The following is an 18,616-nucleotide window of genomic DNA, read 5'->3' as shown; positions in this document are numbered from 1 at the left end:
TATCTCAGGACCTGAAGACGACAGAAACAAAAGCAGACCGTGCAGGTTCAGAACACCCCTTCCCCTCCTCCATCCCCCAGACAAAGATGGCGGCCTGACGATAGGAAGACCTACAGCTGGCGACCAGAAGGACGGGGTGGGAGTTCTGGGTGGGAAGAGAGAGTCTAAGAGAGAGTCATGTTGACAATGATCCCCCTGCCCCTACTAACATCCCCCTGCACCATAACAACCATCACACGAGACTGAAACAATGTTCGCTCTCAACTGAAACAACCGGGGTACCTCTGTCATTTTAGAAACCAGCAGAATACCAAACATTTCGTTAAATGTCATCGAGGAGAGGAAGGGGCTAATGAAATCTGGTCACAGAATTCCCTCTTCGATCCACAAGCCGCCCCGGTTACTGGAACTGTTCCCGTGTACGGCGCGCGCTCTGCTTGCCGAGTGAGATTGATGGAGGGTGGTAGTAGGGTGGGGATGTGGAGGGTGTGTGTGGGGATGTGGAGGGTGTGTGGGGTAGGTTGATGGGGAGCACCATGAGGTAGGGTGCACCCTGCGTGCCACCAGAGTGTGAGGTGCAGCGCCAGCTCAGCCACGGCTGGTCGTAAGCTGCCATCACTGTTTCACTTTAGTTTGCCTGTGAACCTCCAGCTCGGATTGAGTGACCTCGGATGATAAAATGCTGACGGAATGATTAAATGATTGATACAATACTGCTGCTTTGGTCTCTTTCTCCCTCGATCACTCACTTACAAGCACGTGTGTGCACGAACAGTAAAGATTTATGGGGTGGCGGAGTCAGAAATGTTTCCAATCCAGAAATGGAGATCGCAGGCAGCAGAGCAGGGAATAGCTAATCCACTGAGATATTGTAAGCCAGAAGAAAATAGTTCATCCCCTGGTCCATTATCTTCTTCATCTTTACAATCTACATCGGTACAACTGGCCAAACAACTGTTTGTTAACACTATGGTAGTCGTTATCATCTTTTCTTTTCTTTTTAAGCTGACATACAAATAGGTGATGGTCGGTTAATAAATTCACAGAACGGTTGGACTCTTCACTACATCGGGGGTGGCGAGGTGATGACTGGCGTAAACAAATATTTTCTTCACCTCTTCTAGATATCTTACTTATAATAGTGTCAGTGCCTTGCTTTTAGTTTAGTCCCGAGCGATGATATTTTCATCACACTCGTCAAAATGTTCAGTCTTCATTTCATGTTACATCTCCTTTCCTCTTGCCCACCAGCACATCAACTTATCATTGGGCTTGTGAGTGGGTTTAATTAAATATGTGCAACTAACGATGCCAAAAATATTTCTCAGTAAACAGTAAAGAGTGACAAAATGAAAAAAAAATTAATACAAAACTAAAAGAAATTAATAAAAGCAATTAGATTGTTGAGCAGCTCTGTAGTGCCTGTAAATATTTTTTTTCCGAGTATTGATCACACCAATACCGAAGTCCTCTTCCATCCCTAAACGCAGCAACAGATCGAAGCAGCTGCCCTTATATCAGATGATGATGATGTGAAGATGATGATGATGAGGAGGAGGATGTTACTAATATTTAAGTGGACTTAATGATGCATTTTCTCTATTGTGAGTTGGTCCACTTGAACACAAAGTGCTCTTGATTTGAACTGTCAATGAATCACTCAGATGGCTGTGAGGACATCAATCAGCTCAGTGGATGAAGTTCTTGGTCTCACTGTTGAAGAGCTGAAAATGTGCGGAAGGGGAGTGAAGTGTTGATCTCTAAAAATCAACCGCTTTCTCAATATCAGTTACTTTATGAATGGAAATGCGCTGTGAAACACAAAATAAACACACCCGTTGAACCGAAATGATTCAATTTTTTTCCCAAACAAATATCAAAAGCCAGCAGCAAGAGCAACAAGCTCGTGAACACACCCGATACATCTTGTCCATGGTCCAACTGCCATCGACTAACGTATTATCCGCATTAACGGTCCTCGCGACACGTGGTTCTGTGGTTTACACAAACGGTAAGCAGAGCGAATGACTTTAGCAGACTTTCTTCTTCATTCTGCCTGTCATTTCCTCTGCCAGAAGGAGTGGCCATGCTTGGCATCTCGCGTAGTAAAGTGCGCGGAGGGTTGTCAGCAACATCTGGCAGCGAGCAACACATCGTACATCACATCGGTGTGTTTTTAATTTCGGTTGAGGTACAGCCTGCAATTCTCCTCTACAGACTTCTCGCGTCTACGGGTTATCAGAGATGTCTGTAGCCTTCACAGCAATGAGAGCCCCGAGAGTGATGCAAGTCCCGCAGTGCAGAAATGGAAAAAAAAAATCCTCCAAGTTTTTTTATGAAACCAAACTGTCTGTCGACATGGAGTCGACAAGCAACTGAAAACTCAGGTAACTCTAAAAGCAAGCGCGTCCAGGTAGTGCAAGCAGCCTGAGGCAAAACAAGGGGTATGATCAACCCTAACATAGACAGCTCACAACAGGGTGAGAGACTGCAAAATTACTGTCAGACAAGTGGGCTAAATGGAGGCACTGATTGCCAGTGAGGTCGAATTGGAAGCCCATTGAACCACAGAGGTTAATGTGTTTAGTATCTTTTGTTGAACATCGCGGTGCTCACCTGGATTTCATTCCTTGTGAGTCGGTTCACTATTCTTGCATGTATTGTCATTTTAGTTATTTGTTAACTGACTTCCACTGGCAGAGTTTTTAAAAGCGACTCAGGCCTGCCATGCACCCAACACATATGTTGTGTCTTTGTCTCTCCATATTTTTCAAGTTCAAAGCTTTAAAAGTCTTTTGATCACTAGCAAACAGAAGAAACGAGCGTCTAGCCACTGGACCATATCTGTCATCATTTGTACAAAACTATACAGCAGTGTCTGTGCGATTCTTTCTCCTAACTATGATGCCCATAAAGCCTCGTTTTGGAAATCCGTGCATGATTAAGGTCTATAGATCAGGTCTGAGGGTTCCCACAGTTAATAACCACCCAGCGATGGTCGAAATGTCAATAAGTCTTTCAAAACCAAAATCAGGGAATGTACATTTTGTCTCCGTATGTGAACATCCTGAACATTGCTCGGATCCTCTAAATAGTTCTGAGCCACACACTGTAGGGACTACATGTAGATGGCTTGCTCTACGCATCAAAGAACACAGGAATCCACCATCTGTGGCTTTTCGTGTGTCGACATCGCATCACTTGCAGTGTTTCTAACAGACTGTACAAGAGAATACAGAAACAAAAACAGAGAATGTCAAGCAGACATCTGGCTGTGTGTGTGTGTGGAGAGAAAAGCTTTTGTAAAATTGATGACGTGTCTGCTCTCAATCTACATGGCAATCACACTTTTTACCATTCTGGCGGAAGTCTTCCCGCTTTTATGGCTGGAGACCCGATCTTGGCACTTGACAAGTTGAGATAAGATGTCTTTCGGCAAAAACATGACAGCTGATGGAAAGTTTCGAAAAGACCTCTCTGCCCATCCTCTCTTGCCTGTGAACTCCGTGTTTGTGAGAGCGCTGGTCGGATGAGAAGGAATCCACCACCATAAATAAACAAACATCTCAGTAGGCGAGCTTGCTGTATCTAGCAGTAGTGAGTAGTCGTGTAACTCGTGTTCACCTTGTTCACAGTAGTCACATTCACACATGCTTTATAGAGCTTGTATAGGCTTGGTCCGGGCAATGCTAGCATCTTGGTCTTTGTCTTCATCAGTAAGGGGTGGACTGGGGTGGGAGTGGGGTGGTGGATGGACTGTGTCGAATATCAATATCCCTCCAAGTGGCGGACTGAACCTGGAGATCCTAGCTGGATCCAAACATTTTTATATTTCATTTTAATTGTATCTGATTATCATGCCTAAGTCTGAAATATTCCTTGAAACTATTTTGTATCTAATATCCATTGCCTAGACACATTTTTATGTAATTATCATGTCTTGATCCACACGTTTTCTGGTTGCACCTGGGCGGTATCTAATGATTAAGTCTTGAATCCAGGACATCACGATTTTTTTTTCCTGGGAATTGTTCTGCGAACCTTGTGGGTGTAGGTGTGAGACATTCCCTGACTGTTCATGTTCATTGATGAAGATTATCCACTAATGTGACTGCGTGGTTACTGATGACCATTCCTCACTGAGGCAACTGTGACATCCCAGGAAATTCTCTTAGAGACTGCATTCTTTATTAACATTCTTAATGAGCATCGTGAACAAGACACAGCAAAACAAACGCGCCACGAAAAAAAAAAGGGAACAACAGTGGGAGAGAAGGAAGAAAAAAGTAAAAAAAAAATATTTTAAAGGGGAGAGAAAGAGAGAGAACACCTGACAAGACGCAACAATGTCAGCAATGCCAGTTGCTTCGAAAGCATAACGAAACAATTTGTTCTCGCGGGGTTTCTTTGTTTATCTACCCAACAGAAAAAAATCAGTTTGGAAAAGCGCGGTGCTTGTGTCGAGTGCTGCATTGCTTGTGGAACGTTTAGGCGAGAAAAAAGTATTCTGGTTTGTCTTCATCATCTCACAACATGGAGCTGGCAGCGAGCAGTGGGACTACCTGATATTTGAGCTCGCCAGGCGTGTTTGCTTTGTTCACCACCGCTTCTATCAACTGAGTAGCGGTCTCTCTCTCCCTGGGCATGTTACACTTTGTCTCCTGTACTTCTCCTGTGAGACTCGGATTCAGGCAACTTCAGGTCTTCCATTCTTCGAGCTGGTGCCTTATCATGCCCCCTTGTCAAAACAGCTATTATGTTGTCGTTGATTGATCGTTGTTTTCGTTTGAATTGTTAGTTGTTTTTTATTTATTTTGTGTTATGTGTTTTATTGTTGGACTCTGCTACAACAGATGATTCTCGAGTTCTTCTTTATTTTGTGCACTTGTGTTAGAGTGTGGTTAGATGATGATATTTAAAGTATCTGAAGCTGGAAGGTTTTTCACCGGCTACAATAGCTTTGGCAGCGATGTCCACGGTCATCACAATCAACAAGAAAATCAAGGATGAAGCGAAGACAAATTGTTTTAGCAGTCTGGATGTCAACAATAGATATTGCAAGAATTATTAAAGAGATCGCAATGACTACTGAGGAACACACAGCTCAAATCCTGGATTAAAAAAATAACTTGAAGCATTTTCGCAGGCTGATCTCTCTGCCAGACCTTGCAAACATCATCATTGTCCAAGTTTACTTTCTGACGAGCCCAGCAAGCAGGAAGACAGTAAAAGTGAGAGCTGAAACAGCTGGAAAGGGTCATAAAGGATGACTGGAACGCCAGATCGACCCAGACACCTGTAACAATGGGCGAGAAGGTATGTAAACTTGGCCTCGGTAAAACCACTGACAGAGTTTACACTAACTCACCTTAGCCAACATCCTACATCCCAACAAAGAATCCATGAAGGCAACTTGCCACTTGCCAGAGGATTTGGTCCATAACTTAATCAACTTCATCATCCTGCCAAGGCTTTTCTTTTGTAAATCCAGCATCAACATGACACAGGCAATGACCATAACTTTGTTCTACGAGCCTCAAGTGGATGTTGAATAGGAAGCGACTTGTAACCTACCGCCGACCTCGCTCTGGTTTGGAGAAACTTCACAACCAAGACATGGCGAAAATCTTCGAGGTCCAAGTAACCAAGTTGGAGGTAAATTCTCTTCCCTAAACATAATCGACTGTGATGTAGACACCCTCTCTGGAAACATCAAAAAGCTATTTTTAACAACTCAAGAAGGGCTGGGCTGAAAAAACAAAAGTAGAAAAATAAGCCACGAATGATGATATCCTAGATTTGTGTGACCAAAGGACTTTGAAGAAAGAGAGAAAGAAAAACAACCCGAAAATAAAGCAGATTTCCAGTACAAAGTAGTGAATTGCAAAGTCAGGAATGGCATTAAGTAGAACCATTACTGGGGAATGACAACAAAAAGCCGACCGACTACTCAAAACCTTCACCTACAAAGCTTCCATTATTCATTTGTCACCGAGTGGTGGATTTTTATGGTGTAGAGGGTAAACTTTCTCCCTCGCTCTCAACGATAAGCAGGAAAAGAACCAGAAAATGTACTACTACTACTCTTTATTGAATTTTTTCTTTCTCTGCAGATTTATGACACTCCCCATCCTCACTGTTTGTTCCCCGATTCCTTTTTGTGTATTCCATGTTTGTCTTTCATTACTAGTCTGCATAGTTGTTTCTCCTTCAGTTCTTTGTATTCTGCCCACGTCTCCTACTTGAGTGCTGAGAACATGCTACTTCGTGAGCCTGGTTATGTAAACATCTAAGGCAGGGGTGTCAAACTCAATTACCCAGGGGGCCAAATCTCACATCACACACAAGGTGGCGGGCCGAAGGTTATTATTTAAGTCCGATAACTTTTTATTCAACAGTAGAGAACTAAACTTTTTGTTATTAATTTTGTGTAAATAAAATCATACATTAAAATAAAATTAAAGTACTAACAAACCAAGGCTTAGCAGTTTTTCTTCTTAATTTATTTTGTCAGAAGTGGACGTTTGACATCTTTTCTTGTCAACAAGTTTGTTTATATCTGGAGTAAGTTTCTGTGTTGTTGAGATTCTTAGGATGGACTGCAAGTGTACATCAGTAAGACGACTCCTGTGTGATGTTTTGTTGATCTTCATCACAGAGAAAAGTTGCTCACACAAATATGTGCTGCCAAACATGCTCAAGATTCGAGTCCGCATGTAGACGAAGGTGGGGCATCGTTTGTGGGAGGGAATGAGTGAAGAGTGCAGGCCCCACAGAGTTGTACTTTGCCTTCAGTGACTCACTACATTGCAGTTCTATAAGTTCCATCTGCAAATGCATATGTGCAGTTTCCACGTCGATGGCAAATGGGTTGTGAAATAGGTGGAAGTTGTTCTTCTGCACCTCAAAGTCACTGAAACGGCGTTTGAACTCGGCACGAAGTGAGTTCAGTTTTTCAGCAAAATGTGCATTTGGGAACACCTTGGCGCTGACTTCGTCCATCACTGTTTTGCAGCAAGGAAAGTGAAACAAGTTGCATTGGTTCATTTGTGTTTCCCATAAGACCAACTTCACTTGAAATGCCTTCACTGCATCGTGCAGGTCAGTGATCAAGTGGCCCCGTCCCTGGAGCTGCAGGTTCAAGGCGTTGAGATGAGTGGTTATGTCACACAGAAATGCCAACTCACATTTCCACTTTTCATCCTGCAAGACTGTGGAGTCTTTTCCTCTGCTGTCCATGAACTGACAGATTTCCCCAATCAGCTGAAAAACTCGAGTGAGAACTTTGCCCCGACTTAGCCACCTCACGTCTGTGTGATACGGCCTGTCGCCCCACTGTAAATCTGTTTCCTGCACAAATGACTGAAACATCGGGGATTGAACCCTTTGGCTCTGATGAAGTTGACGGTTTGTGTTACAGAGCTCATTACATGCTTCCACATCAGTGGCCATCTCACAAATCCTATTAGCAACCGTGTTTCTGCTGAGGCTTACATTTGCAAACATTTGCTTTTTGTCTGGACACAAGACTTCACACACTTTCATCATGCAACTCTTCACAAACTCTCCCTCACTGAATGGCCGGGCTGACAGCGACCTCCTCTGTCACAATAAAACTTGCTCTCACAGCAGCTTCACTTTGTGATGTTGCTATAGTGAACAATGTCTGCTGTCATCTCAGATTCCTCTTAAGTTCTTCCACTTTCTTTAGCTTCTGTTCTGCATTCAGGCTTTTCAACCTGTCCTGATGTTTAGTCTCGTAATGCCATCTCAGATTGCATTCTGTGGTCACAGCTATTGTGCCTCCACAAAGTAGACACACTGGTTTACCGCTGATATTAGTAAACATGTAGTCAGCCTCCCATTGGCTTTGAAATACTCTGTTTTCAAAATCAACTTTTCTCGTGGCCATTTTAACGGCTAGCTTTAATTTGAAATTTGATTGGTATTGAAATTTCAAAAGTCCCTTCACTACACAGTGTAATGTTCTTGATCTTTATTAATTAACATTAAGTAAAAGTCTTTAGAAAAGTCACAACACGTGCTTAGCTCTGATCATCTGCCTTTGTTCCCCGACAGATGGCGCACCAGTACCTGCGACTAGCGTTAAGTTCGCACAATTATTTCAACACCGTGGCTTGCTATTTATACTCGGATACTAATGTTTTTGGCGGCAGTCATTCCCTTTTGACGACGCAGGAACTGGACAGTCAGTATTCCACAGTTGGCACTTATCATCCACAGTCCACGTGTATAATTCACAGTTCACAGTTATCATGCACAGTTCGCACATATAATTCCAGATGGTAGATATATATAAGTCCTTGGAGAAGCTATACTCCCACCAACTTGATCTCCACAAGTTTGCTTCTCATAACTTAACGTCTCATCGAGACGACTTCCGCTCGCCAGCCCGCACATTCAGACAGTGATGAGTTTCTACTTGTCTGAGGATGAGCTGCCTCATCATACACGTGGGTTTTCCCTAAGCACCCTTTGATCTCGGACCGATTCAGGGAAGTTAACAGGTACTAAAAATCTTCGACCCTCGGCCCGTGTTCAGGGCAGGGTGTCGCGTGTCAAAGGTCAGATTTATGGGCCCCGCCTTCACCATCCCTTCAGGTCATCAACAGGAGCGGTGGTAACTTGACCAGTGCACTGTTGTACCACCGCTCCTGTTGGTGGTCTGTACAAACTTCACTAAACTGATCCCATCTCTTGCTGGCCTCGACGGAAACTTTTCTGTTTTTTGCCTTCTACTTGGCGCCGGGCCATTAACAATGATTTACTAAAATTCTTTCGCGGGCCAGGTAAAATTTCATGGCGGGCCGGATGTGGCCCGCGGGCCGGGTGTTTGACACCCCTGATCTAAGGGCTCTAGAGTTCCTAGTGTACTACGGGGATGGAATTAGTCTTTCTTTTTTACCCTTGACGGTGGTCGAGCTTGAATGTCGAGTCGCCTGATCTGTTTACACTCTACTGTCTTCATATCCCTCAGTACTCACTGTGCTCGCCACCAGCTTATAATACATTCTTTTCCAACTGCGTATGATAGGTTTTTCCTTCTCTTGCTTTTTCCGTCCTTTTTACACTAGCTGCAGCTGCTGATGGAAACAAAAATCTGGCTTAAACAATTTTATCTTATTCAAAATGATCTTAGAAAAGCTTTATCTGTATTGTACACCAAGTTAAGAAGTGTTTTATAAAACTGTTTCAATGAAAGATTGAAACATAAAAAGTGTGTATAAATGTGTTGTGAAATGGACCCTGGCTTTAGCATCTGTCCCTCTCAGCCCCGTCCTCACTAACGTTTGTAGTCACGTGCCACTACTTTCTTCTTCATTTGACCTTTGACACCAGTGCAGTCAGCTCCTCTTCCCGAGGGATGCTGCAGAGCTGGCAGTGCGGCAGGGATCGTTTCCAGTTCCCCAGATTTGAGCAGAAACACTTGATTGTCTTCTAATCCTTCAACATCCTTGTGCATCGTTAACAATATTTCCGCAAGACCATCCTGTGGTGCGGTCACTCACATCATAGGTTCGAACCCCTCGCTCGCCACGACTGGACTGGTGCCTGCATTTCACTTGTGGAAGAGATGAAGGCGTAGCTGAGGAACTGGACTATTGTAGTTTTATGAGCGGACGAGGCGATAGGCTGGCCGTGTGGATGCCATCCATCAACCATGTGGATGCCATCAACCAGTGCCAACCACACGCTCTGGGTGCCCGGTAGCTCAGCTGATCTCTGCCGCCATTGGAGCTGGCGAGAGATCAGTCACCTAGAGGAATCGGTTTATCTTAGTGTTTCCTGAAATCCTTCAACTGAACAGTTGTAGCCTGTAACTGCCATACATGAAACTACAAGAAGAGACATCAATTTTTTTTCTCTAGCTATAAAATGCATTCTAAACCTTAGAATTCCTTCTACGATTGTACAGACTCATTTTCTACATTATAGAATGTAAACCAATGTGTAAAATTCGTTATGGTATGATTTTATAATTTATTCTATAGTTAGAGCAAAACAAAAGTATTTGTCTATATTATGCTGATAAGTAGCTATCCAATTCATTTTATATGTAGTATTCAGCTCTAGAGCTATATATAAAGAGAAAGGGAGGAATATCATTCATCACACTGTACGTTAACGACTAAAAATATCGTCCATCATCAAGTCAACACAGGAGGATTCAAAGTGGGCGGACCACCTGACAGATTTAATATGTTGCCAATGCTGAGAGAAAAATGCCACAACTCTGACAAATCAAACCATTGTCTTTATTGATCTAAAGAGATAAGAGGGTGCCTTCTTTCGTGACAATAATCGGAAATATTTCTTCTGCAATTCGTCTTAGTATACAGTCAGACCGCACTGCCTCCATGTCCCTCCCTCCCAAGAGGAATGGGCAGTAACTGTGAGTGTCGATGATTTCAGTGGATCTCGATGATGGGTTTGCGTGACTTGGTCTCACTTCTATGTGTGCGACCTTTCTGCTTCCCCGCCTTCAGATAAAGGAATTGTGTATACAACTGCCTGTGTGTTTCTAGCTCTTGTACCCTGCCACATTCTTTCTATGCTTGTAGACTACTACAAATCCCGCTGTTTTGGTTTTTTAGAATGATATTCCCCGAACTTCAACCCTTCCACATTGAGCAAACACAATATCACATTCTTATATTTCTCACACACTCACCACCTCTCACATGCACACCCGGAGTGGTTTGTGTACCCGCTGTATGGCTTAGTGTCTGGTTAAAAAAAGACTTTGATTGTTGAGACTATTTGCAGACCACCAGTTCACCGTTGTTGTTGATGTTGTTTTATATAACATTCCTTATTAACTTTTTGATTGGCGAATTCAAAATCGCTCCTTACTTTGAGGCTGGTAGAAGACTTAAAGCATCCCGCAAATTCACAACTTCTGGGAATAAGCCAGTACCGTTGCTTCAAGCACACTTCTCTTCGGAGCACTTGGAGTATTTCACTCTGTGCGGTGCAATGGATGCCTACTTCCTATACATGCTCCTGCCAATGTTGGTGCAAGTGAAACGCTTTGAATTCGGATGTGGGGAAAGGCACAGAAAATAAACAGTGTTAACAGTAAACACGGAGATGAAGGAGGGAGATTAAGTAGGGGAAGAGGGTGTGACAAGCCTATTCAGGGTGTAGGCCATTTTGTCTACATTTTTTTATTATTGTTCACGTGCTTGCTGGTGGGAGATATTTGCCAAGACAAAGCCACCCAGCGTTTGGCTCAGTCAGCTGCAACGTTCACAACATTCTTCAGGTCTTTGTGTTTGCGGATCCTCACAACAAGGTTTTGGTGCTAGTGGTCTTCGACTAGGAGAGGCAGACACTCAGATGCAGTACAACTGACCTGTTCGATGAATAGCTTGAAGACTGACCAGAGGAGATAAGGGAGACGGACAATGCCAGAAGTCGCAAATACCTTTCTGTCTCTCCCTCTACCCAGCTGCAGCAATACACCCTCCACCTTCTGCCATAACAAACCATACAACACGCCAAGAATCTTTTATTCTTTGCCAACCTTCGAGACACCACGATCACCGTTATTATACTCACCCCTCTCCCCTCTCTTCGTCTCGTGCATTGTGTGTGGACACGGGGAGCGCGTGTCAAGTTTTGTCTACAAGTGTAAAGGACAGCCCGAGAGAACCGATGCACGTCTCCTGCACGTACAAACACGGGCGGTGTGCGCGCGCATCTCGGTGTTTGCGCAGCTTTGCAACGTCAGCAAGGTGTCCATCTGCCGTCAGTCAGTTGGCCTGCGACCAACGCAAATAAAACAGTTGGTCTGTGCCGCTGTGATTTATGGAAGTCCTCCTTTCGCAAGCCAGTCGAGAGAAGGATCCGTTTGCCTCGAGGAAAGGCTGCGCGAGGGTACAAAGCCAGGCGAGACGCGATTGAATGTCAGACCGGGTGTGACGGCCGGCCTGTCCCGCCATCGCCCTGACAACCGACTCCCTTTGTGACTCCTGGTGAATGCGCGCAGTTCTCCGGGGCTGCTATATGTTTCAATTAAAGAGATATCAAACCCTGTGACGATTCACGGGTATAGTTTTCTGCCCTTACACGGAGTACCTTGTGCCCTTGGGCTGACTGCTGCTCGTAATTTCGTAAACGCTTTTTGTCATGGCAACCAAAGCGGTCCTTGATCAGGTAGCCGCCAACAAAAGACTGACAAGGACATGTTTCCCCAACATAGTATTTATTCCATGTAGTGGTGGGGTTGTAGTTGTGGTTTCAACAACCAGTCTGCTTAGTTTTATACACACTAAGGTATGATGGCAGTCGGGGTAGCATTTACAGGTGAGTTTTATGGGCGGCTTAGGTTTGATGTTCCTCACTAGTCCAGATTTTTGGCCCTGTACCGTTCCTTTAACTTTAAATCTGTTGTGTGTGTATGAAAAGTGAACAGGACTGATGAATGAGTTGGACAAGGGCAGGGTGGGATGTTCATTGCTCGTGCCAGTTGGTGTGTTCATGTGGATGTCAGCTGCTGTCAACTTGAGTTATAAAGGTGTTGGGGTGTCAACTGTTGCTCTGTTTTAATTGTTGGGCTTTAAAGTTTTGATGTGTTAAGAGTGTGTTGTTGGTGTGCTGATGAGTTGTCGTTTACAGAGTGTGTTGATGAGTTATTTAGTTTATGGATCTGTACTATAGATGATGGTTTTAAAGGTGTGTTGACGTGTTAATGGTGTGTTGATCAGTTGGTTCATATGTTCACGACTTTTCTCAACACAATGTCATCGGTTTCGGGTTGTTCAAAGGGAAGGGTGCTAGAACTGTGGGGAAGTGGTGTGTAACAAGAGATGATAATCCCCCTCCCCCACTAACCTCAGATACTCCCCTCGTCTCCTCGCACCGACTTGTAACAGAGCAAAATGGCTACCAGGAGTAGATTAAACTGAATGCCCCATGTAAATACAAATGACTGCCATGTGTAGGCAAACTCCTTGCATGCTGTTCTCGTGTTGGTATCAGACGAGAGTGAAGATGCCAAGGGAATCTCGCGGCGCAGCAGGGCGATGAAAATAAACAAGGCTGGAAGCGTCCTGCTGGGAAGTAGCTGACTGCGCATGCGGCCTGGAGCAGCATCTGTGCCCTCCTCTGTCACTCCAGTGAAAGCCTGTCGGACGAGCAGTCACACAGACAGCAGGAACAGTTCACAAAAGACGAATTCATCGCTCAGTAACACTAAAGGACTGATAAACTGCGAGTGTTCCCTCCCTACACACCGACGCACATGATAAACTGCGTGTTAATACACGATAGGGATACACGCACTACAGAGAGATGTTACTACACTGAATAGTGGGGCTGTCAAGCTGGGAGGGAGGAGGGGCTCGTCTCCCACCTACCTCAGGTAAATGTTTCACTCACAAGTCGTTGAATGTAATAAAGTACCGCTCCTCCCTCCTTCCTAACCCTACACCTCCCCCTTCACACACACCCTGTGCCGTCAGAAGCTGTGAAGATCGCTGTTGTGTTCCCATGGTGCCCATCGCCCCTTTCCCCTCTAGCTCGGTCACCATGCGCCCTCCTGCCCCCTACCACCACCACCACCACCACCACCACCCACCGTACGTGGCCGGGCTGCTTGGCGAATCGTGCGGTGCGTTATCGACTTCGCTTCTTGCCGCCATTTTACGTCCCCCGAGGAGAAACAAGGGCTATTATTTAAACACTTGAACCGATCACACGCCAGACGGCCTATCAGGTCCCTAATCTGCATGTTTGATGGTCCAGACGCCCCCATGGTAATACTCTTCAGTTTTTATTGATTGACCCCTGTGATAAAGCGAGCGAGCTGTTCAGCTGTTGGAGAGAGGGGGGGATGCTATGCTTAAAGTTCCCCCCAACTGTTTGTTGGATACATCACAGGGGGGATAGTGGGGTGGGGAGGCAAGCTCTGGCCTGGCGCGCTCTTCATCTAAACAAACCGCTCACTGACACTCGTCACCATCAGCACAGTGTCACTGGCACAGTCACTGACTGACACTCGTCACCTCATTAGCTTCATTACATATCTGTCCTCTTTATCATGCTGCCTCTCCCCCCGATCCCTTCACACACAACCCCCTTGTCCTTTGTCGAGAGGGAATTCCTGTAACAAGAATACGCAGCTCTCTACACTGCTTCCTTGATATTTACTGGACCGGAAGTCTGCACTGGCAACGTTGATACAGGAACAGTTGTTGCTGTCGACAATGGAGAGAGCGGGCAGATAAGCTGTACGCACTAATGAGCTCACAGACAAAACATCTCTCGTCACACCAGGCGACAGATGCCCCTCCACACCACCACCAAGATTATTGACGAGAGCCAGCCAATCGATAACCTCGTACTGCAGGTCTTGTCTTGCTGATGTCATCATCCTGTTGGTTGGCTGCTGAGTAGACTGACGTCATTCATCGTGCTGACGTCATCAGGCAGTAACAACCCCAAGCTATATTTGTCCCTGAACATCGTCAATCGTCTGCCTTCTCTTTGAAAACAAACAACAAACCGTAATGGATAACGCTACTATAACGACTTCCCTTACTCACTTTTTCTTCTGTCGTTCTTCGCTAAGACATTCACTCACAGACAGTGATGCTTTAATTAATTAAATTATTTTAGCAGAGAAGAATAAGAAAACTAACATATTAACATGTTGTATTATAATGTATATGTATTTATACTGCAAAGATGGTTTTTAGTAAGATTTTGTAATGACATTTTGAACACACCAGTGGGAGACAGGAAATAAAAAATAAATAATGATTGTTTCAAACGCTGTTAAATGGGACTTAAGTGAGAATTAATAATAAAATGTCAATACTACAAATAATAAAATGTCTCTCCTACAAATGATGAAATGTCTCTACTACAAATAATAAAATGTCTCTCCTACAAATGGTTCCGAGTTTGGCGCATGCACCCACTCTCTCTCAATCATTATTCCTTGAGTACTCCAACAAATATTGTTTACATGGTCATCCATTCTCCGTTTATTGTCTTAGCTTTAGATTTCTTGTCCCACATCATGCAGCTTCCTTACATATCTTGGTTTTCAAATTAATCTTGAATACGCACTTTTTCATCAGGGTTAAATTAACTTTTATCTCTTCTTTTTGTGTTCCTGGCCTGATTGTCCTGACTGGAGTGCCTTCATGTTTAGAAAGGAAAATTATAAATCGTTTTTATTTTTATTTTTATTCACAGGCCTGATTCAGGTTATATCAAAAGTAATTAGCCATAAGTTAAAATATTACTTTGAGAAAACTGATATCAACAACAACAAAAAATGAAACGAAAGGAAAAAGTAAGATTACTGTCTTGTAGATAATAATTTGAGGGTCTGTACAGAAGATTAAATTACATACACTGGAGACAAAATTCTACAGCTGTGTTTATGTGTCACAGGAAAACACAAGAAAAATCTCAGTTTAAGGAGTTTATACTCGTTTCTGATAAATAGTTGCTAGTTTAGTAGCTACTGTCTCTTAGTTACTCAAATTCTTCCCATTTCATCATCTTAGTAAAATAGCTCTCGAATGAGTTTCAGTTAGAAAAAGATCAAGGAGCACATGTCACATGCACAGAGGAAGTGTTTGTGCAAATTAAACTTTATGCTAATTTAAGCTTTTCTTCATTTTTTTAGCGCCTTCAAATAGTGAATGAGGAGCAGACAGCACATAACTGAGGTGACAATGGTCCTTTATGTTTGAGGATTCTGATTGACTGACCTTTCTCACATCTCCAAACGCTATGCACTAAATATAGAGCCTAGTTTCAATATACAAATCAATTCCATGATCACAGAATGACTTTTTATAACTGTGGAATGCATTCTTTAATGTAGAATTAAATAGTATAGCTATAATGCATTTCTATAGCTGCTTAGAATTGAATCATATATAGAATGAGTTGCAAGTTTTAAAGCATATTATATAGCCCGTATAAAGATGGATTGTATGATTGTATGAATGATTCTGTAGAGAATGGCATTTAAAAAAATTCTGTTGGCTCTCCCATTAGTCGCCTCTCAGGCCACAAATGGGGGCTTCGGCAACAGGACTAATAGCTCCCTCATGTAGATACCTTGACTGAAAGTGAGACTAGAGACAGCTCCAACAAAATAAAAATGTATGTGATGTGGGATGACAACTTTCTTTCCACTTACACATATATATGTAGATAACAGCTTTTGATAACGTGGGCCATTACTCTGTATTGCCAAAGTAGCCTACCTAAGAAAAAGCAGTGTAGTCCGACGTGTTGTATGCAATAGCATTGGAGGGACTAGTGTTTCCGGTTGTGACCAGTGTGCTCAGCGATGCTGTTAATTTGTCCACTGTAAGCTGGACGGCAGCAGTCAAGTGCGATCCGATCCTTGTTAAGCATAATTTGGGAAGACCTGCTGCGCTCTTTATCATTCCACATAGATTAGGCTATTATGTTTGCTCCCATAATGTGTGGCCCATAAGTGACCCCTGAACCCAGCTCTCGCGCCCGCTGGAGGTAGCTTTTGGGGCCCTAGTAACGTACATCTCGGTGATTGTGGCTGACGAGCTCGAGCCTCGCGTTCCCCCGCATGCTGCTCCCGTCTGAGTACAGGCATTAAACACTACATCACTAGGCGCGGCTAATGATCATATTAGGAGCTGTGGGTCGTTGTAAAGACGCGAACCGCAGACTGAGGCCATATCTCCCAAAGTCGGGGAACAAAGAGAGAAAGAGTTTAAATGGCGAATTAACTCCATTTGCGAAGACAAGAGATTTTGACAGGCAATTGATCAGGACTGCTGGCATATAAATAGGTTCCGGCAAGCATGAGACAAGGTATACTGAAAGCGATAGAAGCATCGGGGTCGAATTAGCCCAGAGAAAATACGAGGCCGTGAAGACCTGTGTTTTTTCTTTGCGGGTTAGGGGTCTGGTTTGCAGGAGTGAGCTAGAATTAGAGCAGTATTTCAATGAAATCAGGACGAGGCCATCCATGAGAAGCAATATGTAATGGTGGCCGAGGTTGAGGCAGTGATGGTATGAGCACACATAGCCTGGGTGCGGATGCATGGCATGAAGGACGTCAGTTAGAACCAGTGCCTGATGTATGTGAGTACAAGTAGGGTGAGGAGTTATGCGTGGCGAAAGAAATATAAAATATGGGATGGAAATAAAAAGTAAATTATAGAGGAAAAAGAATGAGCTTGGGAACAAGACTGCAGTTTCTAACGAGGGTTGTTCATGAGTATAGTTGTTGCTTAAACAACTGGTAGAACCAGCAACTGCAACATTTAGGCCCAAGTCCTTTGCTGTGCACTTGATTAAGGTCCCTAATCTACCCCTCATCCCGCTCGCCCTGTCAGTCTTTCTTGGATGGGTCGCATTGAGACGCTCAAGTCTGTCTCTATCTTAGCAACAACTGTGTGTTGGGTAATTTTGGACCCCACATCTGTGTGCGGCGAGCATCTAAGAGCGAGTGCCGCTCACAACATATTATGATCAAAGGACATCGGAGTCAAGGAGAGGTAACAGTTGACTTCATACGATGAAATCATGACTCCTGAAGTAGACCAGCGTAGAAGTAGAAGTGTTGAATATGCATACGTGGACAAATATACTCGCTGATTCCATTGATACCAAAAGTCGGGTGAAGATATATTAGTTGCTGGTTCTACTCTGCCTCGACTTACCCACTTTTTCTCCCTTATGTTGACTGTTTCTATTCCCTCTTCGTGTAAATCGGTCTCTGATCTTGGTCGTGCCGTAAAGTCAACATCAGGCTGAAGGCGGACAGCGGGGTGAATGACATTTGCAGCTGACCTTGTCAAAGGTCGAATTTTGAGTTCTAATCCAGTGTGTGAGATTATGCCTCAAACTTGTACTATAAAGCACATTGATGCCTGTGCTCTACCTTCTTGGAGATAAAGATATTTCTAGGCTTTGTTGGCGGGATGACGGGGGGACTACGCAATTAGTTTGACTTAGCGTAATTGTCTTTTTGATTACGTGGATGTTCCCAACCGTGAGCTCTCTCGCCCACGCATTTTTATTGCTGGATGCGCGGCGTTTGGATGTGTGCGGTGTGAGGCACTCTGTCTCACTAGTCCTTGGAAGCCGGTCTGGATATTTTTCTTTGTCAACGAGATTGTTTCTCTGTTTAATTTCATAACAAAATTTGTCGTAAGGTGGATACCACTCTATGAAAGAGATAAGGACTCAATAAACCAGAAACCTTTCGGTGTCAGCATACTCACATGCTCGTGATGATCCATTGCGCGGTCTAGACAATCAGTGGCGGCCATTCTCGGAATGGATCGAGCGTAGGATAAACAGTAATCTTAGAACATTTTTGTTTTGTCTAACTAACTAATGTAGAGGACACGAAGTGAGATTAAGTTTGTTTCTTAATGAAAATTTGAGTATGTTTTAAATATTTTTGAAATATTACCATGGTGGTAAATGACGTGTAACTGGCGAAATTGCCTGTATAGAGAATTACAATATAAAAAGTAATGTGCTCGGTCTCTCTTGTGAGAGAGATGTTGTGGAACTCCGCCGTCAGTTATTGGCGTACAACCTGGCTGACTGTTTCTACCTTTCTTTT

At 43.8% G+C, this 18,616-nt stretch overlaps 1 protein-coding gene across 1 annotated transcript; it reads right to left on the bottom strand.

The window, feature by feature from the left end:
- Positions 1-6,588: 6,588 nt before the first annotated feature.
- On the bottom strand, positions 6,589-7,707 carry LOC112554175 (general transcription factor II-I repeat domain-containing protein 2-like). Its single transcript, XM_025221805.1, has one exon. The coding sequence runs from the start codon at positions 7,546-7,548 to the stop codon at positions 6,670-6,672; it is 879 nt and encodes a 292-aa protein (XP_025077590.1). The 5' UTR covers positions 7,549-7,707; the 3' UTR covers positions 6,589-6,669.
- Between the last annotated feature and the right edge of the window lie 10,909 nt (positions 7,708-18,616).

This window comes from Pomacea canaliculata, linkage group LG13 (genome assembly GCF_003073045.1).
Source record: "Pomacea canaliculata isolate SZHN2017 linkage group LG13, ASM307304v1, whole genome shotgun sequence".
Lineage (NCBI taxonomy): Eukaryota > Metazoa > Mollusca > Gastropoda > Architaenioglossa > Ampullariidae > Pomacea > Pomacea canaliculata.
The sequence above is the reverse complement of the archived record's forward strand: the minus strand, read 5'-3'. Positions and strand labels throughout refer to the sequence as shown.

Coding starts and splice junctions, on each gene's coding strand:
- LOC112554175 (XM_025221805.1), bottom strand. CDS start 7,548: ATGATGAAAGTGTGTGAAGTCTTGTGTCCAGACAAAAAGCAAATGTTT.